This window comes from Anopheles coluzzii, chromosome 2 (genome assembly GCF_943734685.1).
Source record: "Anopheles coluzzii chromosome 2, AcolN3, whole genome shotgun sequence".
Taxonomy (NCBI): domain Eukaryota; kingdom Metazoa; phylum Arthropoda; class Insecta; order Diptera; family Culicidae; genus Anopheles; species Anopheles coluzzii.
Genome location: NC_064670.1, coordinates 92064929 through 92089237, shown reverse-complemented (window position 1 = coordinate 92089237; position 24309 = coordinate 92064929). Strand labels below are relative to the sequence as shown.

The 24309-nt window shown below is 46.8% G+C and overlaps 4 protein-coding genes across 6 annotated transcripts in view; 2 read left to right on the top strand and 2 right to left on the bottom strand.

The window, feature by feature from the left end:
- Nucleotides 1-17660, top strand: part of LOC120953840 (breast cancer anti-estrogen resistance protein 1) — a 120451-nt gene extending 102791 nt beyond the window's left edge. For all 3 annotated transcript variants that reach the window (XM_040374139.2, XM_040374138.2, XM_049606181.1), the window contains exons 5-7: nt 14333-15228; nt 15384-15544; nt 15625-17660. In XM_040374139.2, the coding sequence (XP_040230073.2) occupies nt 14333-15228; nt 15384-15544; nt 15625-16559 (1992 nt within the window). In that variant the 3' untranslated portion in view covers nt 16560-17660. The remainder of the gene's footprint in view (nt 1-14332; nt 15229-15383; nt 15545-15624) is intronic.
- Nucleotides 17661-17967: 307 nt separating this feature from the next.
- LOC120953841 (N-alpha-acetyltransferase daf-31) lies at nt 17968-18726 on the bottom strand. The gene has a single exon (XM_040374141.2). The coding sequence runs from the start codon at nt 18719-18721 to the stop codon at nt 18104-18106; it is 618 nt and encodes a 205-aa protein (XP_040230075.1). The 5' UTR covers nt 18722-18726; the 3' UTR covers nt 17968-18103.
- Nucleotides 18727-18800: 74 nt separating this feature from the next.
- Nucleotides 18801-19653, bottom strand: LOC120953842 (small integral membrane protein 13). The gene is made up of 2 exons (XM_040374142.2): nt 19137-19653; nt 18801-19024 (listed from the first exon to the last, which is right to left on the bottom strand). The coding sequence occupies exons 1-2, from the start codon at nt 19213-19215 to the stop codon at nt 18801-18803; spliced, it is 303 nt and encodes a 100-aa protein (XP_040230076.2). The 5' UTR covers nt 19216-19653.
- A 569-nt stretch (nt 19654-20222) lies between these two features.
- On the top strand, nt 20223-21215 carry LOC120952230 (uncharacterized). The gene is made up of 2 exons (XM_040371448.2): nt 20223-20551; nt 20654-21215. Exons 1-2 carry the CDS (start codon nt 20309-20311, stop codon nt 21122-21124), a joined length of 714 nt encoding a protein of 237 aa, XP_040227382.2. The 5' UTR covers nt 20223-20308; the 3' UTR covers nt 21125-21215.
- The last annotated feature ends 3094 nt before the right edge of the window (nt 21216-24309 follow it).

Below are 24309 nucleotides of genomic sequence, written 5' to 3'. Positions count from 1 at the left end.
CTCAATCCCCCCCCCCCCCTCCCTGCCACTGGTGTGTCAATAAAACACGCATCGAAGGTGGGGACGTCCGGATGTAGCGGAGCGTTCGGATCTGTTGATGTTGTTATGATTCTGTCAGTGGTAACAGTTTTTTATGTGTACATACAGGCGCTGTCTTCCTGTCCGTTGTCGCGTAACGAAATTCGGTTTGGAATTCGCTCCAGCCAGACCCCGTTTTCCGACTCGGATAAACCACCCCCGGTTTGTGTCGTTTCCGCTCGATGGCTGCGTGCAGCCTGCCCTCTATTCGGCCGGGCGGCATTTAAGCGCACTGTTCCACCCCATTCGATAACGTTAACGAATAAGGATAGATTTTATTAGTGGCAGTCTTGCATGGATATGAGACATTGCTGGGATATGGGACCCAGCAGTAGTGACAAGTGGGCCGGCAATCCCCCGAAGCGTCGCAGAATCACTAGACGCCGGTTTTCGGAGCAAGTCCTTGTTGGTGCGTACAGGCTGATGGAAACGTGATGGAATATATGCTCTGGGTTCCCATCTCCCATTCCCCTGTTTTTCTCAAGGGAGCGAACAGTTTACTCTTCATCCCATGAAGCGGCACTGAGGTTGTGTTTGTACAAATCCCATCATAAATCCATCTATTTATCTTGGTCTGCTGAAAGCAAAAACAGCAATCTGGGAGGATGACAGCTGGAGCCATGAGTGGGCTGCTCTGCTCTTCCATCTCCAGTTAGCTCAACTGCGAGGGGACATCTTCAAGCGGGAAAAGGAAAGTACACTTAAGCGTGTCCCCCATGTAACCCTCTGAGCAGATGCTTTACAGCAGTATCGTCTAGTCTGTGAGCGTTGTGTGATGTGTCATCTAAATTCGATCATGCTCTCTAGCACGCTAGATGTTTCAGCTATGTTGCTTTTTTTTGTGTGTGCGTGTAGGACGGCAACTGACTAGCAAAAGAAGGGAACGCAGCGATGACAGTAACGGTAATGAGAATTTGATTTAGCAAAATGTCGTTCTAAAAGGAGCGTAATCTTCTTGCATCTGCTACAGGGGAAAGGAAGCAGAAAAAGGCAAAAGAGAGGCTATATTTCGTTGACGATGCAATTCGGAAATGAAATCATGAATTTTGATGTAAAAAGAAATTACCACTGAGTGTCAGGTATTTACGTGGTTTGGCGCTCACCGTATCCTTTTTACGCGCATAGATAGACTCATGAAGATGCCACCTTCACGCCCAAATTTACTTTCAAATTCTTGTTGCACACAATCTTCAATGAATATCTCTACGGGGTTCCATTTCTGAAACGATGATTAGTTTGGATGTTGGTTACCATGAAAAAAGACCGCATTGGAGATATCATCTAGCATAGCAATTGTTATTGTCACCTATTCCTGTACCCTGCTATTGTTCGCTTTAATAGTTAGTTTAAACGAAGCTTCGATTTCCCATTTGTGACCATTAAATATGGCTCAGTGTTAAATGGTTTTTGTGCGGTTTTTTCCATCCCCATAAAACCATGCTCATCTAAACCACCGCCCCAAAACACGAGGAACATTTGGCTAGCGGGCCTGTAATTACTATTGGGGACTAAATCGCCACCCCAAAAGATAGTCTGAACTATTCTGCCAACCCCTCCGGTGATAAAAAAGTGCCCATTTTAACCAACACCAGCTCGATCTAGTCGCTCGAAGGCCCCAAAAGAACCGATCGGCAAACTCCGAACGACCATCCCGGAGCTGATGTGCAGTATAGCATCCCGGTTTTAGTTTTTGCCATCATCAAAAGCAATTAAAATTCAGTTACAACATGTAGCCATATTCACATTCGGCGTACGGTTCCCTCCGACCTAGCGCCAGCTGGTCTCGTGTTCGTGGGTATACATGCAGCGATATGCTCGGTCAGAGTTTTACATGTCTCTTCATGCCGTTTTGCAGATTGCCACTGCCGGGTGTGTCCTGTTTGCCTTCGGGGCAGTTAGGCAAAGCTCATTTTCACATTTTGTCACGTACCGAACTTAGCAATGACAAAAAGCATCTAACACACACACGCCCACACATATGGACGGTTTTTAACACCACAGGCGCTGCTGTGCGCTTCGGTTTGAGTGTGGTGGAATGTCCTTTTCAATTCTAAATTTTCAACGCATCGGTTGGCAGGAACGGAGACAGCGAATGGAGAGTTCGTAGCATATGGGCAAGTTTGTGAAGGAATGCCAAGAAAGCTCTTGAGTTCTTGGGAAGGAAATCATTCTTATGCTATGTTATGTTTTCTTTGTGATAAAAAAAAATTAGAAAGAACGCAAGGTATGAATGTTCAACAATTGTTTTCAAGGTGTAACTTTTGAGCATTCATCTTCCTGGAGCTTGAAAGTCTTTACTCACAGAATCCCGCCTCGTACCGGTGTACTATTTCTATCCTTTTTATCCTCTGTTTGTCATAGCGGTGCGCAACCGGCGACCATTTAACACCTCTTTCCAACAATTACCCCTGGAAGGTATGCACACCGCAGTACGTTTTCTGGGTATCGCTTTGAAAAGCGACGATTGCGACGGTTAAGGAAACTTTCCAGTTTTTCTACTAGCCTAGTGAAACTGCTTCATCGTGTCCGTACCCTCTAACTACACTGGACAGTCAAGAGAGTGTGTGTTTTACGTACATGTAGTATAAGTCTCTACTTTAACTTTTGCAACCAAACCAACTAAGAAGCAAGCGAGCATTCGCATCCTACTACTAAGTGCAGTTGCACTGCTAGAAGTGTACCGTACCTGCAGTTAGGTACTCCACACGGCATGCATCCGTCCTTGTGGATGTAAAAAGTAAGCAACTTGCTTGAGTAGAGACGCTTATTTTGGCGAGAAACATCTCTTAAGTTACCACCCACAGCGCGTCGGACGGTAGACGGTAGTACGACCGTTGACAGTGAAGGATGTAATTAAGAGCTCCCCAGTGCACAGCACCCTCTCGACGGAAAATGAAAGAAAGGCTTACCAGTTTCTGCTACTCATGAATTCTTTTCTTTCGCAATGATTCACTTTAGAATCATCTCGAGTCGTTGAACCTGATGCACTTGTGTGTGTGCACACCAAACCGCTTAATTGAGCGGTGGAAATCCGTTAGATGCACTTACTTTCTGCAGATAATGTGCAGTACCGTGAGCGAGGAACGGGGTAACGTCGCATGGAAGCGTCATGGCGGGAACATGGCGAAACGGATCCCGCTCGCTCAGCTCCGTGTGCAAGTACAGTGTCCCGTATAAGGCACGGTTGGTCAACCATGGTCTCGAACTCGAATGTCCACGAATGGCGGCAGCATGACACATGCCGCTGATGTATCGCACGTTGGTGATACGGTGTAGGGCACGTTTCACGTTTGCACTTGCCTGCCGTTTGGCCATTTCTGGTTTCACATTCTGATGTCCAAATCGTGGGAATAGGGATGGATGAGGACCCTTTTTTTTAGCTTTGCTTTGCTGTGTATTGTTGCTGTACGGTTGCTGCTGTACGGGATGTCTCCGGCATGTCTCGGACGGACCGCCGGTTGATAACTGGTTTCTTTATCAAAGCGAGTGTAAAGATCTCATCCCGGACGGTACGTCCTGATATGGCAGAAATGGGTTTTCTACTGAAGCGGTGGTTCGTTTTGTTTTGAACCCCGTCATATGATCTTGTGATGGACAGGTAGTCTAAAACTACCGCTACGTTTGATGCGTTACTCACACATTCCATTACATTGGATTGAACGGATATCATATCACATTGACACATTGAGTTTGAAGTCGCAAATGGTGTAACGAATGTTCCAACACATATTCGTAAAGTCTACTATATCTTCAAAGTTTTTGGCTCTTGTACATCGGCATACGCCATGCTCCAGTACCGGATCTTCAGTGAAAATTCCGTCAATGATGTTATTTCCATCCCAAGAAAGGAAAACTTAAGCACGTGCAGCAGCAAAAGCAAAAAAAAACCCTCAACAAGGAAGTTCCATTTGTCCATATTTCGGTATGCGGGACTGCCAACACCAGTAGACCATCACCGGACCGACAGCACACCGGCCGGCAGACATCTATCTAGGTTTCTGCTCGTCTGGTCTCGCCTCGCCGTCCGCTCTGGCCCACCAGTTTGCCGATCGGCATAAGAAAGCATAATGTCACAAAGATTTATTTTAGGAATTACACCGCCGTCTTTCAACTTGAGTGTTAGTGGCCTCTCCCTCACTCAACACTGGTAAGAGCTACACGAGCTACTACACAAATCCAGGCGCGCACCGTATCCATTGCGAGGCCCTCCCCCCAAAATGGAGACCCTACTTTGAAAGCGCTTACGTGGAAACGTGTACGGAATAAACGAGCTTTTCCTTCTTCGGGCAGCAGTGTAGCTGGTTGTTTTCCTTCCCTTTCCCAGTACCCTTTCCCGTCGCAAGAACCCGCTCCCCCGTTCAGCGGAGGATATATTCCACCGCCGTGTCCACTTTTTCCCCCCATTTTGGTCAAAACGGGACGCCGGCAGCAGCATCCAGAAGCCAACCGCTGTGGCCATTCGTGTGAAGGATGAATACATGACGAATCGGGAAGGAGAAACTAACCCCGACCTCCCCCGTGTGCAGTTGCAGCTTGGCAAGCCCGGCTCGGTCTTTCTCCCCCGGCTCGGACAGTATCGGTGGACATTATTGTCCGACCGACTTCAATCGGTAATGTCTTCTTTGCACCAGCTTTGCAGCCACCAGTTGCAAAGCAATACACCTCCCCAACACCAGATGCGCACTGCAAAAGACCATGAAAATCGTGCCCTCCGCTCCTCGGTATGCTAAACCGCGCGCGCTGCAAGGAACGACGAAACTCGGGTTGATTCGTGAAGGTGATGTTCAACCCGACTTTGGGTGAAACTTCTTAACCCCATCTTGGGCATCCGGGGTTCCTTTTTTATGCAGCTTTTCAGTTCTTCATGGTCAGCTGCAAAGGGGAATTGCTAAAAATAACACAAATCCCCCTCCCTCCCGTGTCGTCTTCCTCCTGCTAACGGAGAACTTGAGTGCCTTGGGTCACGTTTGGAGGAATTGGGTCCCTTCGGACTGGTAAACCCCAAAAAGGGAAGAACTTGCTTGGAAGGCGGAGGAAAGAATTTGATCTCACTGTGTTGTCCCGTACGTCCTGCGTCCTACGCGGGCCACATCACACACAGTGGCAGTTTTGGTATCGTTCGATTGTCACAGGCACTGGCCTTTTGGGTATGAAGAATCCATCCTGGGCCCTAGCCCATCATCATCTCTAAGATCGTTTGTTTTCTTTTATCTCTCTCTCTTTCTCTCTCATTCCGATTCCATTGGAATGTTAAACGAGTACAGTTCGATCGATCTTTCTGTTCGTTTCGATGGAATGCAATTCTATTGATAAGATGGCCCCGTGAAGCAAAAGGGCGAAAGAAGATTGGACGTCATGCTGTGCTTGATGCTGCACTGTGGCTAAAAATATGCTTAAACTTACGTACGTACACACTCTTACCACAAACAATACACACATTCCTGGGCAAGCGTGGAATTTGCCAATGGCATTATGTTGTACGTTTTAGGTAAAAATTGAACTGCAATTTGCAGGACGGGGGGGTTTACTTATATCCAGCATCCGGCAAATAATTGAAAGCACCAATTCGTTGTCAAATTTTTGGCGGTGGCATTCGCTACCCTTCACATGTGCCCCGGCGGTTTGGTATTCACTGTCATGTTTGGTGGTGCCGTTTTCCAATTTATCTTGATATGGAGGCCTTTTCCTTCGGTGAACGATTTGTGCGGCACTTGTCTGGCAGGCATTTCAATTGATGTTACAAATTTGGTTTAAATTGATTTTTGTGGCTACCTTTCCGATTTGGCTGGTGATTTGGCATACTTCTTCTGTGCACAGCAAATGGACGTGAATTTACGTCGGCAGAACATTCTTGAGTAGCATTAGTAATTTTAAAAGCCTGTATCTCCATTGGAAGGGAACCACCACCGAAATATGATTTGTGGCTTTTCCTCTCGTGTAGTTTCTTATCCATCCAAACAGAAGAGGCTAGTTTCTGCCACATCGTCGATACTATATCGGTTCGTTAAACATTCGTTTTCCGGTGCGCAACTGTTTTGCGACCAGACAGGAATGGTGGGCAGGAATTTCTCCTTTTAATATCATCCGTCATCTGCAGATCTGCCAAAGGGGGGAAGGAAGTTGACTTGAAGAAGAAACTCTCCACCATATGGAATCAATACGCGATCTCTATCACCGCTATCTACCCTCAATTTTTACTGCAGAAAAGAAAATTCATTTTATGTAAATTTTAGCCCATCGATATCAGCATATGTTTGAAGGGATAGGAAGAAAACAAAACCCAATAGAACGGTATGTTGGAGGGGACGAGTTTTGGAGACATGCTGTACGACCCCAAGAATCGAGAATCAATTTAAAGATAACAGTAAAAGTTGCTTACTAGGAGGGGTTCGCGTATCGATTTTTGTTTTGAGACTTTCCCTTTTTTCTTCACTTATTTTGTGTCCTCGTCCTTAAAAAGAAGTGTTCTTTCTGCTTGGTTTTTTCTGAAACAATAGTCAAACGATGTTCCAAATTCCTTTCGGTGACAAGTTGGACACTTTCAGTTGAACAGAATTGGCGATTTCGATATCGAACGATTTGTGTTGTCTTTCGTGCTTAAAAAAGCATTTCTTTTATAGATATGTACTTTCAACGGGGATAAACCCTTTGCTTCTACGTGTGTTTGATTTTTGGTTCACACTTAAACCTCAAAGTGGCCATAAACATCCATTAGAAGCATTATCCGATGGGACTTTCTTTGAAGGAAAAGCCATAAAGAAAGAGCCAATCCGACCCCCGAGCACCAGCTTCAGTTTGGCCAGTTTCGTTAAGGAAGAGGAAAAGTTGCAAACATTCCAGACGGCGTTTTGCCTTGCATCCATTGATAAGGAAGCAAAACTTCATCTCTTATGCTCTGAGACTTGAAGTGAATGTCCTTTTTCGTTCGTTCATTTCGTTGAAGGTGTTCTTGCGAAGGAAGAATATGGAAGCTAAAGTTGTTGGTGGCTTCTTGTTCATTGGAATTGCTTCAACTCAAGCTGAGTTTAGAACGAACGTTTTCTAGTTTTGAAACATCTCTACTCTAAAGTTATATCAAAATGGGCAAAAGGAATAACAATCCTCTATGTACACCTTCAGCTCTAACCATTGCCAATGAAGCGTACATTGCAAGCTTTTCGTATACTTTCTCCAGTTCAGTACAAACAAGAATCTCTCTCGCTGTTGGCACTCTCCCCATACCAACACTACATAATTTTTGTCTTTCCCCCCCATCCCAGGAAGAAAGAATGTTTATTATTCTACTAACGAGCAAAATAATTCTACCAGCGATTTCACCTCTTACTCCGTCCTCCGCGGCACGGCACGACGTCGTCGCGCACAGGGGAAAGGATGAGTTTCTTTGCGCGAAAAGTGCACAATCGTTTGTTTCGTGCCATGTGTACGACAGGACAGGAGTTGTGTAGTTGTAGGGGATGGAAAGAAGCTGACGAAAAACTACTCACGTTGGAATTTCTCTATACACCTTCGCCCCCATGGCGTATGGGGTTTGAGGACCTCATCCAGGTATCGTTGAACTTGGTTTGGAGAGAATTTGGCAGAATGGTGGAACTTTTCTTCATTTCCTGAAAGATGTTTTCGAAGAAGCTTGGTGGTGTCGTGGTGGAGTTTGAAGGCATTGCCGGCTTCAAACGTCCAACTTTGAGCAGACGGTGCTGATAAAGGAAGCTGTTTAATCGTACACCGGAGGAAACGAAATGATACTCCGAAGTATTAATCCCATCCCCGGGTTGATGGAGAGAAAAAGAATGAAATAATACGCGCAGCGGGAGATTGTTTGCAGCTGGTTGCTGCTGCAGTTTATGCAGTTCAGCGAGTGTAAAGGGGAGAAAATTGCCAAACTTTTATACGTTTATTAGCTCCAACTAGATCGTTTCCGTGTGTGTGAGTTGCGCTATTCGCTTTCGCTTCAAGTGAGCCAATTAAAAACACTCGGAATTGGAAGGAAAAATTGGCATCCAAATTGCTGTCGAATGGGACACGGTCAGTGTCGTGAATGGAATATTTTATGTCGCATTTAATATCGTTCAGTTTTCTAACCACAGCAACATTGGAACAGTAAATCATAATATCTTCCAAAACAGGGAAAACACATAAACCAAGATCCTTTCGCATACGGGATGCTTTACCTTTCTTCTAGCAGAGAATGTTTGGTACATCCTAGACTCTATCGCATTCCACAAAATAAATGCACAACACACACAGATTATTGTTGTTGCGGTACCAGTTTTTCCTATCCGGCGCGCTTTGCATTTGTTTTTCGCTGCTGTTGTTTTCCAATAAAAATCGCACAGTACGTAAGATATGCTGCTGCTACTGCTGCATACGAAATTGCACCGCGAAACGTGATTTATTTCGGCGCCGAGTGTCGGATAACAACGAACCGGTTGCAGCTGAAGCGATTTTTGGGAGAGGAAAAAAAGGTAAAAATCCCATTTTCTCTGATACTACGAACCATGAGTAGATATGCAAGATTTAAGCTATTTCTCCTTCCACTACGTTGAATATTTGATGTGCCATAAATGGATGATTTGTTTGGTTTTTTTGGTATTTTGTCTCTGTTCTGCCCTCTAAACTAAACGAGTTTATACCGCGTTTGCTTCAATTATTTGGATATTTTTAATCTGGCGCATTACTGACTGCACTTTCATTTTGAAATGAAGTTTCTTTTGGTGGGAAATGAAATGCACAAAAAATAATACTAAAATGCGAACGTCGACAGATGAGATAGCATGTGGAATTTCGCTGCAGTTCGTTACCTAATTTATGGAACATCATCATGTGGCTCTTGAAGGAAGTGTGTTTGCTCGCTTGAGTTACACTTTTCCCGGTGAGTTTTCCATTTTTTCGTCCATCCTCCATGAGGTGGATGTAATCAAATTGACAAATAGCCCTTTAGAACGATGTGGTGTAGCAAAGTCTGAGTACACAATCCCCACCGCGCTCAGCCAATGTTCGAAAACCGATTACATTCGGATCGATTGCACGATTCTTCTGATTGATGATGCGCACTAGTAGCTTTTTTTCTTCTTCCTTACGTTGCTCATTACGTTGATGATTGCATTGCTTGCGTTAGATTGGAAAATTGAGTTTGATTAACCTTACCCGAATGCGTCTGTTGATGAAAAATGTAGATGCATCTTCAGAAGAATAAGATTCTACATCATCTTGCATAGCTTCGTTTTCGGATTGAAATTATAGTTTAGCAGTTCACCCTAAAATTGAAATAGTATTTATATGATTTTCCTTCAAAGATTAGAATGTCTATAGGAAGGCTCTTGTTGTGAAGTGGTCCGCATTTACACTGATTCTAACTCTTTGTTTCAAACGGACCGCTATGGTCACGGGAAGCTGACAATCCTTCGAATCACACACAGCTGCACAATTTTCTCGCGGAACGTAAGTTATTCAGCAGCTCACTTTTTCTGCAAATTGAAAAAGGAATTTCCATTGCACAATCCTCGGAGAGCCCCTTGCTTCCATTTTTAGGTGAAGAGAATTTCCCAACGTACCCCTTTTTTGCCCGTCGCGAACAAAGGAAAACAACCGGAACACATTACACACTGCTGCTCTTCCTCCTCCTCCTCCTCCTCCTCCTCCTCCTCCTCCTCCTCCTCCTCCTCCTCCTCCTCCTCCTCCTCCTCCTCCTCTGGCGCTCTCGGTGCTGCTCGGTGATGAATCCTTAGCACGATGTAATAATGAAATTATAATGATACGGCGCCACTCGTGCACGCATCTGCACACCACCGCTCCGCTCCCGGATGTCCCCTGGAGAATCGCTCGATTTGATGATGATACCCCTTTTCGCTGTTGCTCGCGCGCGCTTGGTAACATTTCAATGGAAATTGCGTCGTACTCCTTCAGCTCGTCGTGTTTATTGAACGGGTAAGGGGGAATATGGAAGATTGGAAATGGATGGGCCTTATGGAAAAACATGAATCCACACAGACGGCAGTAGTCCTTTAACCCTAAACAACTTCGCCCAAAGTGCTTTCCGCCATCGATTTAAAGTCCCCCCGAGGGTATGTGGAGTATGTTAGTCGGTATAGCGAAAAGGCAGAGGATAAGGTTTGCTGGGATATACTGGCTTTTCTTTGTTGAATGCTGTACACTACATGTTTTGCAATAACATGCAAGGGGAATGATCGAGAATATACTTATTTGTGCATTGATTGCACATATTACGTCTTGCAATGAACAGTGTAATCAGGCCGCGAAGGTTAATAAAGTGGTTTGGTTTCGCAAATTGCATACCCTTTAGGCGTTGCTCTTAAATCTGCCTCAATTTTTTCGCACAAAACATATCATTTGCTGATTTTTAAACCAAAAGCATCGTTTTTAAACTCAGTGAAACGAAACAATTCCGACTTTTGGTTGGAGATATGCCATTCTACCGGAATTTGTTATATACGCCTGACTGATATGCAGTGTTTCTGACAGTTTTTGTGTCCTGTTACTGACGTATCATAAAAAGATTTAAAAAAAAGCACACGTCAAAATCCCAACAAATTCTTGCTACCATGCAACACGCACGGTAGGCAATTCAGATGATTTTTATCATAAAAAACCAAAAGCAGTCGAAAAAATATATACAAAAGGCTACGAAAATATAAATCAACGGTAAAGTCCAGCAAGCTACCAATCCGTTGACGACCAACCGGGGACATAAAAATAAGGAAAGCATAAAACAACACGAGCAGAAACATTGGACAACAAACCATGCATCCTAACCGAACAGAGCAGAGCAGTGAATTGAATTGGAAGAGAAAAATCTGCTTCAGTTAGTCTGTTCGGGTGATTTTTTCCTCCCATATCATGGGCACACTACTACCGGCCAGCAATCCCAGTTGCGTAGCTACCGTTTCCTCCTGTCCTGTGTGTGTGTTTCGTAAAGGATACATCCGACCGGAAAGCAACCTCCCTGTATAAACGCAACTGCACACTACACGAAACCGCTCTTCTAATCCGTCCGTATAGATCCGCGTCGTAAAAGCTATCGCCAATGAAGCGAGCATTAGTTCGTTTGTCGGTGGTAGCAAAGCGATGCGATAGTAGTAGTAGTAGTAGTCGTCGACGTCATCATCGTAACATCGTAGCGCCTTCCTGCCCCATCCTGCCGTAAATCGATCTGTTGTTACTGAGTCTGTTTACGAAAGATTTAGCAGCGAAAGCAACAGACCGGGTGGTGGGGTAGAAATTTAATGGCGAAATAAATCAACCCCATCGGGACCACTCCGCGGACACACGGAGCTTCATTTGAGTTCATTTTCTGATAGCTATAATGAATGGCGCTGTGCGGTGGTCGTGTCCTTTTCGTGTGTGGTGCTTCATCGAGTCTTTGCACTGTGAACAACATTCAATCATGTTTTTTTCTTCTTAGTGATGGTTTTACTTCCTTTTCTTAGTTTTCTGTGTTTTATTTGTTTTGTTGCATGTTTTGCTCTTCTTTTCTTCTGTAATGTCTTTTTTATTTGTTTTTATTTCTTTATATATGCTAGAAGATTGATTCTCTTTAGTATTGTTTGATTTGACATTTCCTCGTCTTTTGGCACCATTGTTTTACATAGTTTTATTATATTTTTGAATTCTTTGTAGTGTTATAAGTTGTTCTTAACTCGTTTTATTTTATTTTTTATTATTTTTAAAACATGATTGCTTTTATCTGACAAATTACACCCTTGTGTGGGTGTTGAAGTCTGTTTCTTTTTCTATTCACAAATTGCTAAAAGAACTTAATAAATTGAGTAAAACCCGTCGTCCTCCGTACGTTTTATCATCACTGTCGGTGAGAGGGGAAAAATAAACTCACATGAAAAGTGATCCTATTTTCCATCGTCCCCGTATCGCATCGCTCGCTTAACTCTTTTATTTGTCACTTGCATCACACACGCCACCAGCAGCCGTCTGATGCACTTTCGAAACACGGATCCTGCAGCCAGCGATGCACAAACAAACTGAGCAAAAAAGCAAAACCTTCGCAACTAGCACTTCTTCTGGGTGGTTGTGGTGGTGGGCCAGGCGTGAGCTTGAAGTGCTTGCAAAGTGTTCTCTCCGCATCCCCACTCACATCGTAAGGGCAAATGGGGCGTAACACACAGAAAGGACACGTGTCCTTTTCACGTCCAACGGGGCAGCATCGTCTCGATAATGCGGCACGGTGGCGCAACAACATTATGGGGCTTACCAAGCCAGCCAGCCAGCCAGCCATGCCATCGGTGCAGAGAGAAAAGTGTAAAATATCTAGAATGGAATGTAAAGCGAAAGTGGAAAAAAAGAATCGCTTTTCGAGTGGCTAGACTGCAACCAGACGAAAATGAGATACGAGCCGACAAGAACGACTCTAAGCGTTACAGGGACACCAAAGTGTCGCTAAGAAATACTTTCTTTTTTTAGAAAGCATAGAAAATACTCTGTGTATGTGTTGCAGACAAGAATACTTGGGACGTAACTGCAGCTGCAAACGGTTTCAGCATTTTTACCCTCCGTTCCATGAATAACGCCTTGTGTGTTTGTGTGCGCGACATTATCCTTTCGGAGAGACACACGAACGCTGGAGGAGAAGGCAAACATAATAAACACATTTGTGCAATGTAAAACAATTATCCTTATCGTTTGTTTTGGGATGAGGTTCTCTATCATATGCGTGCACCATCTGCTAGTAAGACTGTGTGGATAAGCAGCATGATTAAATGAATCGTTTTAATAGTACGGACTTTGCAGACGATGGAGTTAATCTTTTTTTAAAGTTAAAACTTTTTTTTTATTCATTCACAAGCTCACGTTTCTAATTTTGAGTGAAATTTGTGATTTTGGTGCAATTTGGAGGATTCTTTCAAACGTTTCCTTTTGGATTTGAAAATCATTAGTTTACATTATTCGCATACAGATGGCGCCACAAATTTGGAGGTAGTATTTTCATCGAATTTGTTATCATTTGTGAAACTTGCTCATTTGCTTACATTTAATCACAAAATAAATTAAAAATTAATTTAACAAAACCTGTAAAAAAACGTACAGTTAACTTTGAAATTAAATTGTAATCTTAAAACAACTGAACTTCCTAAACATCGCCAACGGAAGGAGCAGTCAAACATCGCACACCATCGCGCACATGTGCGCAGACGCGCGACATTTTCCCGTATCCAAGGAGTTTTCCCTCTACTCTCGCCCCTTTTTCTTCCCGCCTGCTAGGAACAAGGACGAAAGACAATTCTACACACCGTACTGCTTAGCCAAGCGCAAAAGGGACATGAGATACGGTTAAGGGTAAAACAGGGAAACCTCCTCCTCTGCCGGACGATAACACACACTCTACATGGTGGTGTGTAAAAGACGCTTCACGTTCGCATTAGTATAGTAACCTTTCCCGGAAGCAGAGTGGCAGGAAAACGGCGAAAAAAGTCCTTTTTTCCTGCCAAACCAAAGCGCATTTGCGATAGTTTTTAGCTGTTTGTTTCTATTTACGATTGCACCACCAACCACGGGACCAAGTTGCCTTACTGCTTTTTGTGGGAAACTAGGTTAGTTTAAGGAGAAAAAATAGAGTAAGTATTGTGCGGAAGTTCCGATTATCTAGCAGCAACAAATGGCGATGAATGGAGTGAAATGATTGATTCTTTTCTTTGCCATTATGGCTCCTGTGTCAAAGTGTGTCTGTGTGTGAGTGTAAGTGCGCATGTATTGAGCGCGGCACCAAACAAAATCCGGTGAAGGAATGGGGCATTCCGACTGACAGAAAACAGACAGTCTGAAACGATGAATTTTTGCATCCAACATTTGATATCAAACCACGATCCTCTTCTTGCCACTCGAACGAGATTGAGTAACAGCTTCACTTAAGGGCCACGTTGAACGGTTGAATGTTACGTTAATATGGCACTTTTCAGTCTCAAGAGGCTAAAAGCAAGGAGCCGACCTGTTATTATCCAATCAACCATTGAATTGGTCGCTTCAAAATTGCCAAAAAGGGCTCTCTCCCCCTTCGTTTAGTGCCGGCAAGAAACGTGAGGCTCACCACGATACAGCCTGGTGCATCTAGCAAACAATTGAATATCAAACCAAGCAGCCAACCGTCCGCAACTGCAGTCCACGTGCGCGCGCGCGTCCTCCTTTCGCGCAAAAGTTTCTGTTCGCTTTCATTTTTCCTTCTTTTTTATCGTCACGATAATCGTTCGCTAAACTCTCGCTTTCCGTCCTTCTTTTTCCCCCCGCGCAGGTTCTCACACCGCAGAAATGTGGCGACGTGTATCTGTATGATCTGCTGCCCCCGTCATCGGGTCGCGCATCCTCCAACGCGTTCCATCATCATCAGCAACAGCAGCAGCACCATTCGGCCGACGCGCTCGATACGTACGACGTCCCGAAGCCAGCCGTACCGATCGGAGCGCCGACCACACCGGGAGCCGGGTACGATCCGCACCATCCCCACCACCGCACGTCCTGGGTATCCCGCACCCCGACGTCCCACCCGCCGTACGGTCCGGGACACCCGCTGGCCGCGCACCTGCACTATCCCGTCTCGCCATCCGCGCTGTCGTCGCCGTCGTCCTCGCTAAGCTTCCCGCATCCGCACCCGGCCGGGTACCACCACCAGCTGCACCAGCAGTATCACCACCACCACCCGCACCTTGCCACGGGCGGCTACCGGATGGAGGAATCGTACGACGTGCCGCGGCCGCTGCTCTCGCAGCAGCAGCACCTGACACCGAGCAGCTCCAACTCGTCGCTGCTGACGTCGGACAGCTTCAGTCTGTCCTCGTCCAACCGTTCCTCGCTGGCCAACATGCCCGACTACGATGTGCCGCGGCGTAACCCTGTCTCGGTCCGATCGACACCGCCACCGCCGGCTACGCCAGGGCCACAATCAGGGGCACCAGCGCCCGGTACGCCCAGCTTCACTGCCAGCCACCATTCGATGTCGATGTCGTCGTTCAGCAGCATGTCGACGTACGATGTGCCACCGTCGCATGGCGGCGGACCGGGCTATGTGTCGGCGAAGCTACACCAACAGCAGACAGCGCCGGCCACCCCGAAGGAACTGCCGCTGGAACTGTCCTCCGCGCTGGAAACGCTCGCGAGACTGCAAAACGAGGCCACAACGGCCGTCACTAGGTAAGGGGAACGCTCAATTGCATACCTTGAGGCGCATTAACCGTGAAGCGTGTTCATACTGTGGTAGTGCATACATTTAGGCGCATTTTACTTTCAAACGAAGCGTGCAGTGTATTTAAATCTCGTTTTCTCGTTTCGTTTTTACTTTCACACAGGTTACTTTCATTCGTGTCCCCCAACTGGAGGGTAAAGGAAAAGCTCGATCCAATACTGATGGATCTCAAGCTGGCGGCGGTGCGGCTGCGAACGGCACTGCACGATCTGGCCGAGTTTGGCGACGGTGCACTAGGCAACGCGTCCAAAGCAGAAGACAAAGGTAAGGGTTCCCATTTACTGTTCCTCCCATTTTGCCGAAAGAACTGAACTAATTCCAATTGCAATCACCCCCCACGGCAGGCTTGGCACAGAAGCTGAAACCACTCGTGAAGGCGCTGCGCGACGCGGACAAACTCGTGCACGAAGCGTCACAAAACCTGGACGCCCAGGGCTGGACCCTGGTAACGCTCCAGCGCCCGGAAGCGACGCAGAAGCTGCAGCAGCAGCTGCCCCCGGACAGTCTCGATCAGCTGATCGCCTGCGCCCAGACGCTCACCGAGGACGTGCGCCAGACCGCCTCCTTCATCCAGGGCAACGCGACGCTGCTCTTCAAGCGGTCCACCTCCACGCCCCAGTCCTCGGTGCCGACCACACCCCAAACGCCGACCGGCGCCGGCGGGAAACCATCCACCGGCGGCAGCGGTGGCGGTGGCGAATGGCCCGAAGACTACGACTACGTCAGCCTCGAGTCGAAGGAGGCGTCCGCGCGCACGAACGCCGAAATTCGGGACGCACTGCCGAACGATCTGAAGAAAAACTTCGAAAACGTGGTGCGCAATGCGGCCGACGCGGCCGCCGCCAGCGTGTCCGAGCGGCCGGACGTGGCCCTCGATCCGAACGACAAGTCGGTGCTGGTGTACTACGCCTCCCAGACGGTGACGCACATGGGCTACCTGACGCAGGCGATCGACGCCTTCCTGCAGACGGTCGAGCACAACCAGCCGCCCAAGTTTTTCCTCGCCTACGGCAAGTTCGTCGTGCTGAGCGCGCACAATCTCGTCAACATCGGCGACATTGTGCACCGGAACGTGTCGCGGGAGTGCATCAAGACGCGCGTCCTCTCGTGTGCCGATGCGCTGTCCGAGGCACTGAAGACGTGCGTCGCCAAGACGAAGAAGGCGGCACAGAACTTCCCGAGCGTTACCGCGGTGCAGGAGATGGTCGACTCGGTGGTGGACATTTCGCATCTGGCGAGCGATCTGAAGATTGCCATGCTCGAGGCAGTGCAGCAGTAGGCGGGGCGGAAGGGAAGAAAATAATTGCGTTCCTTAGTGAGAGGGCGATGGGGGGCGGCGAACGTAGAGAGGAGTAGGAAAGAGCCAGTAGATCTCACAATTCTCTTTACACTTTTTGAGTTGCTTGATTTCACGAACGGCGGGAAAGCGTGTAGAGAAAACTTCAGACACTGCTCCTGCTAGTAGTAGTAGTAACGAACGAAAATGCCAAAAAACGAACCAGAAAACACCCCCACAAACACTCCCCCTAGACTGTATGTGTGTAGCAGTGGGGACACTTTCCCCGCTCACACATGGGGAGAATCCTTTCATAAACCTTTGCGTTTTACAACAAATGCCATCCTTCTTCGTCCACTGTGGGTGTGTGAAAGTGGAGGTTGTAATTTACTTGCGTTGTAAATATTGTACATTTTAGTTTGTTTTGTCTAAGGTAAATAGGTTCGATTTCGTTTGTCAATTTCGGTTTTACGTACACAAAAACACACACAAATAACAGCCTTCTGTTTTGAATATGTTCTCAATATCGTATCCTTTAACCTGGAACTGGAATTGAAAGACAAAAATGCTCAACCGAAAATGAGCTCCAAAACCAAACCAATCGCACGGCTGGAAGACGTTTGATGAATCTGCTGCCCGCAAGCGCATCAAAGAAGCTACTACTTACTTAAAATCAACCAAACTAAATTCAAATGAATATCCCCCTCCCTTAAGCAGTACTACGTATTAAAATGTCGAATTTCTTCCTCCCTATAAAGTCCCACAAATCTCTCCTCTACCATGTCTGTGTGTGTGTGCGTGTGTGTATTGTCGGCCAAGAAAGCGAATTCGCAACAGTAGTATTGTCATGTGTCCTCTAACCGTAAAACCATAAGAGAATCATTACAATTAAGAATGAATGAATGTATTTTTGTTTGTTTGTTTTGTGTTTTCCTATTCCCTCATCCGAGCGTACTTCTTGCCCGTTTATCTCTCCCATCATGATCATTCGATTGGAAGCAAAATTGCGATCATAAAACACAGCGCTTTTTAAGGATGTGTGCGCGAATAGTAAATGTGCATTTGGAGTATCCAATTCGCAATAAATAAAAGTAAGAAAACGAATTAATCCGCTTCTCATACCAAAACATTTCACGAAACGAATAGTCAAAAACGAATCGGAACCAACGAATCAGGCTCAAGGCACACACACATTTCTAGAAATAAACCCACGCCGATCCGTTGTGGAGAAGGGACGCTCGAACACGGATGAGAAGGGGAGGGGAATGGTATTCGAAATGCATTGGAGGAAAAAAGTATTCAAATAACAGTAAATTATTCACAATAAATTACACATCGACTCAAAGGCGATCCGAATGAAAAGCCACTCTGCGGTTGTTTCTTTCCTTTCCACACCGAAAAAAAGCACGAATTTAAATTTAAGAATGGAAAAAAGTATCTTTTTCCGTCACAAATTTCATTGTTCTTCGTGTTTCCATCCCTAGACAGCTAACCTTCCTCGATTCGATTACGGCCCGTTCGCGCCCCAGCTCCCACGACCGCTCCGGCTAGCAGCAGTGGCCATCGTGTCCCGCGTGCCCATCGCCATGATGCGGCAGCACGACCGGTCCCTTCTGACGGTTCGTTACTATCCGCTCGTCGCCCCCGACATCGTTCAGTTCGTTCCGTTCCGCCGGCGGCCGGTCGCTGTTGTTCACCAGCTCGGAAAGATCGCGCCGCATCGAGTACGCATCCTCGCCGTCCGCGTAGTACTTCGGCTCAATCTCCAGTATCTTGAAGCCGAGCGAGTTGGTGTACAGATTCAGCGCCGCCCGGTTCGATTTGCGCACGTGCAGCGAGACGTACTGCGCGTTGAAGCACTCCACCATCGCTTTGGACGCCTGGTTCATCAGCTTCTGGGCGAGGCCGAGCCGCCGGTAGGACCGCTTCACCGCCAGCGACGTAATGTGGCCGTGTGTGCTTTCCTCGCCCGGTTCCGGCTCCTCCATCTTGGCCAGCACGTACCCCACGATGTTCCCCTTGTCGTCCTCCGCCACGTAGCTGACCTGGGGCCACGTCAGCCCGTGGTAGAAGTAGTACTTCATCTGATAGTTTTCCGGCAGGCACAGCAGATTGCAGTGCTGCATGTTCATCAGATCTTCGGGCTTGGCGCAGCGGATATTCATCTCGAAGCCGTTTCTGTGTGTGTGTGCGCGCGCGTTTGTGTTACGGAACGGTCGTGGTTATGTTGCGTACCTCTCTCGGCTAATCTCTTCGCACCTTACGGGTACGGGAGCGATTATCGGCGTTTATGCTGCCGCCGATTATGCTGCTACCACCGCCGACCACACCGCTACTGCCCGCTGCCGTTGAGTAATCCCTGCCCGTGGCGCTGTGCACTGGCGAATGTTCGTTCGATTGGGCAATGCCAAGCAGCTCGCGGACCAGCTTGAAGCGGGAGAGAAACAGCTTCCACACTAGATACCAACCTGCAGAAACGGAGCAAAGAAAGGAATGAAAAATGAACGGTTAACAAAGGGCTGTTGATAACAAAGCGGAGAGGCTACAGTGCACCGACGGACGGAGGAATGGTTCACAAACCTAAACAAACTAGCACTATCACTATGAGCACCGAAACGAGCACCGAAAATGCAGCATTTATACCATCCTGCACATTCATGATGATTGCATTGCCAGAAAGGGGGAGAAAGTCAGCCTCTTTTCGCTTAACGATATGTAGCAGTACGATTAGCTAAATATTAAATCTATCACACTTTACGCAGGCACATGCTCGGGGGGGCAAACAAATACAGTAAAGCTTAGAGCGAGGACAGTGAGTATTATTTTGAAAACAAAATGCGTTGTTAAAAGTGCGTTCGCTCCACGGTGCAGGCTCCTGGTCTGATGTGGAAGCACGAAGTTTTTGTTGCCGATCGTGCCTCTGCTGCGAGATGACAGCACCGTCGACAAACGTCAAAAAGCACAACACACACACACACACCCGCACGCATGCACAGATTCATACAAGGCGCGCTCGTGCGAATTGGAATAAGGAAATGAAACCTTTCTTTATGAGCTCTTGCACGGAAAACAAACTACGCTGCGTGATTCATGTAATACAATATTAGCTGACCATAGCACAGACCGATGGAAGAGCACGGGAACTGGTTCACAATAAGCTACACACGGAATCACGCCGGGCAACGAGGTTTCGGCCAGACACTTCAGCTAAACGCCAAAACACATTGTTCCACACAACACACAGTTCCGATAAGAGCGGCTTTTGTTATAAGCATCGTATATGATTGAATAAAACAAATTTAATCGCAAAAACAGAAGCGAATAACGTAATGGAACCAAATATGTTCCGCACTGAAACTTACCTCCTGCAACTATTTTTCTCCTGATTGCTGCCGTTCTGACAGTTGCGGCATTTATTTTTGCCGCATGGCCAGTTGTGTGGTTCAGAATCCCATGCAGCACATCGAGAGAGTGAGAAAGAGAGAGAAAAAAACGCAATTTATGTGGTTTTAATTCAGCTATTTTAACAGAAAAATATGTTGTTCTAGAATAATGTTTAATAATTAATATTCTATTAAATTATTCAGTCACTTTTCGATTTGTTTCTTTACAAAATTTTAAAGTCCTTCCCATGAAGCAACTTTTTCCTTTTTGCTTCACTGTCACCAGTGTCAAAAGCCACACACAAAGCTCGCGCAGAAAGCAAAACATAAACAATTCGCCTGTGCTTCACTAAAATCCGTGCAAAAATCATGAGTTTTCAAGAGAAAAAGAGCCTCCTGTTTTCATCGCTGGAGTCGGCCGAACAGAGCATCGGGACCGACTCGGTTCTGCACCAAAATGTGAACGAAACGGACTACAGCCTCGACCGCATGTCGCAATCGCGCACCAAACCGATCCGAGTGGACCGCTACCAGGGCCGGGAGAGCATCTTCAAGCGACCGAACGCACCGATCGGCCGGTGCCTGAAGCGCTCCAACCTGCCAGACTATAAGGTAACGAAACAGCGCGCGATGTTCCAATCCGCCTAATCTTCCGCCACCACCTGGAAACCGTTGATACCGTTTTGGGATCGTCCCGTTCGTTTTTCCTCGAAGCGTAACCCGCACAAATGGACCAAGTACACGCTGGAGGATGTGGATACGTCCGATCGAAGCAACACGGCGGCCGCCTTTTCCTTTCTCAAACAGATGGAGGACCAGCGGGAAGCGGCCCACGCTGATGGGGCGGATGATGGGGCGAACCAGCAGCCCCGGGCCGAGTTTTGCAGGTCGGTGGTGCGCTTTAACCGATCCGCACACTTGCGGACCCAGCTGGAGCAGGCGGATGAACCGGTTGAAACGCCCGTCGAAGATAGGCCACAGTTTAACGGACGGCGTGTGCTCATGCCCGAGTACGTCGTGGGACAGAGAGATCCGAAAAGGGCCAAGCGGACATCGAACCAGCGAAAGGCTGGCGGTGCGAAGCAGGCTGGCAAAGGGGCAGCATTACAGCTGGATCATTTGATGGAAGAAAATGAAGAGGAATCTAATGAGGAAGATGCTGAAGAACAAACAGAAATGGATTGATTGGATTGAGGATGTGGGGTGATTTTTAGTTTAGTTTTAAGTTAACTAATCAGCTCTAGAATTAAGTGTATGTGAAAATAAAAAATAAAAAAAAGATGAACAAAAAACCTAGAAATATGGGGTAATGTTTTTGAATTTTTCAAAATAAAGTTCATATCCTATTAAGCAAATAAAAAAGTAGGAAATTGGAACTAAAAAACCTTAAATAGTTTTCAAAAGCAATCTGGGACATCAGTTATCAAAGAGAAAACAAATCATTGTTCTGAGATGATCGGCAAGATCATGTAGATCACATCTGCATAAGAGATTAGGAATCGAAAAATTAAGTTTTATTATATAATTTTATACAATTGTGTAAAAATCATAATAATGTAAAATTAAATTTATTTCAGTTTAGCGTTGACGTGAACCACCATGCACCTCCACCTGACATGGAAAAAAGCGATTTCCCATGATTCATTATTTGCAGGAGTAGGTCATTGGAATTGGAAAGAGGAAACATAGATGTCCCCAACTGTAGTCTTGAGTTGCACGATTTTACACGTTTTTACAAAAGCTGTTGTCTAAAAAGCATTCAAAATCAGTCACCATCAAACAAATGTTTGCATTATCAACGAGCAAATACAATGTGATGCACTAGCGCAACCAGAACCGTTTGTTGTTCAGAGAATAGAAAAGGATAGCAAAAAAACGACCATGCTGCTCACTCCATTAGAGAGAACGAGAAAGAGAATCTCTCAGTGCGGCTGTACACGCTCTCGCAAATGCTTTGAACACGCTTCGTGCGATCTCTCTCCTTCTTTCTCACTCTCATGATCCGACCATTTTCGATCTCGTTCTTTTTTCTCGCTCTTTCTCTCGCGCTATACGCGGAGTCACACAGTATTGCGGTCTTTTTCCGTTAACCGTGCACAACTGTGTACGATCCATCCATTCAAAGTCAGCAACCCGCACGTCGATCCCAATTGTTGTACGCAGATGCTTCTTCATTCTATGGTAGGTGGTGAAGAAGTAATAACGTGTCCGGTCCGGGTGTGCTCTCCGTTGCATCGTAGTATCCATAGCTTTCCGAGTAGCAACACACACTGTGAACACAGTTTGTACTTCCCCCGTGGTGTGAAGCAAAGGAGTGTTGTGGCCGACCCCAAGGTCGACCACCTGCAGAGGAAGAACTGATCCGATTCCCTGTGCTAACCGAGTAGAAGTGATCTTCCTTCCCTTCCGGCAAGGAAGAGTTGGTGTGGGTGGAAAGCGCGACGGATCCCTTTCGCCAGGAGATGCGCATGTCCGGGAACGGCCAACGGTCGGATCAGCTGTCAAAACCTGCTCAGTCGCTCGGTTCTCCTCCTCGGCAACGGAAGTCCGCAGCAGCAGCAGCAGCAGCCGAGAACGAACGACAGTTGCGTCCGTACTGTTGTTGTGCTCTGTTTGCCATCGTCGCAAGTGTACCTGCCGTCTGAAGGGAGTGATTGTTTTGTGGAAAAGAGCCCGTACGCCGTTGTTGTGCGCTGTGTTCGCGAGTAGACTGTTTCATTGTTTTGTTATTCGGTGTGATAGTTTGGTGGATTTCATGTGACACGGCGGAAAAGCGACTGTTGCAAAGGTCATCGTCGGCTCCCTGGTGGGTTACGCGGATAAACACGCGAGACGGCATACTAAAGTAGGCGGTGTCCTTTCCCTGCAGGTGAGTTAAGATTTTCTCTAGCCGTCGTCCCGCGTAACTAAATTAGATTTGACCATTTGCGGGCTTTTTCCAACACCGTCACCCGTACGTGATGGAGTATCCTTTAATCGTTGTAAAGAAAAATCGATTTTTTCCATTACATGCAGCCCCATACACACACACACACACACACACACACACACTAACGCACATTGCGGCGCCCGTTCGGTTCACGTACGCAAAAAAACCCCATCGTGCCTTCTCACTCTCCACTTCAGGGAATTTTCCATTCTTCTCTTCTTCTTCTTGCGAGAGGGGATGTATCCTCCTATGTTGTTCAAACGCTTGTTTGAAACAGCATATTCAGAGGCATACTCTCTCTGTAAAGACTTCGACTATCTAGAGTCATATGTCCATTCTTCTCAGTAAACAACATTGAGCTGTCATTCCTGGGAGAGAGCTCTGCTGATGTGTGGTGCTTCACGATGGTCGTTTTTCTCCATTTCCATCCCCCGATGTTCCGAGGATGTCGAGAGGATGCGCGGACTTGGATACGCCAAAGGCTACTAAAGTAGGTCACACCTCCCCAGCGGCAGGGAAGGGTGGCTAACCCGAACGGCGACACGCTAATGTGTATTGGTGAGGATTGGCTATGCTCCGCAGCACGCCGACGCATGAAAATGTAAAAATTCTAAACATACCTCAACCACCCCACGCTCAGTCACCAGCTTCTTTCGGCTGCACCCTGGTGCGTGCGTGTGAGTTGGTATGGGAGAGAGTGAGAGAGAAAGGGCGAACTAATCGACCGCTTTTCGCCTACCTCAACCCAAAAGCGTTGCAATAGGGAAAAGTGCAACCGGCAACACGCACACCGAAACCGACCGGACCGACCACCTTGTTCCTTGTTGGTGTTGCGGTCTAACGGCGGACTCGGTTTTTTTGGGGTGCGACTGGCCCCCGATGTCTACGAGGAAGCGAGCGGGGGGGTTAGTGTTTTCTTAACGCACACACAGCACGCTCTTGCCGCGCGTCGTTGGCCGTACGACAAAACGTGAACGTGGAATGCAGATTTTATTATGCCGGCGGCCGGCGACTACCACCCGTCTTTGAATGTGTCGAAACGGGGGTAAGGAAAACGATTCAGGATGGTTCTTATGACTCTGGTGGTTCTCAATGGCTAAGGAAATCAAGTGGTGCGTTTTTGACACACGGTTTTGAACGATTTTGAACGATTTTTAACGAGTCCCGACAGTCACGGCAGTGCGTTGAGATGGTTTTCACAACAAACAAGAAGTTCGTTTGTGTGTCGGTGTAGGCAGGTTGAGACAAATGACCCCCCGCCCCTGGTGGATATGTCGTAAAAACATGCCCCACACACGTGTAGTAATCCGTGCGTTCTTATGCTTTTAGATCAATCACCATGGCAGCGGTGCAAGGAAGCAATGGTGACGAAAGCGGAAGATCAGTTTGCTTCAATCGATGCATATATGGGACAGTGGAACTATGTTTTACCCTTGTTAAA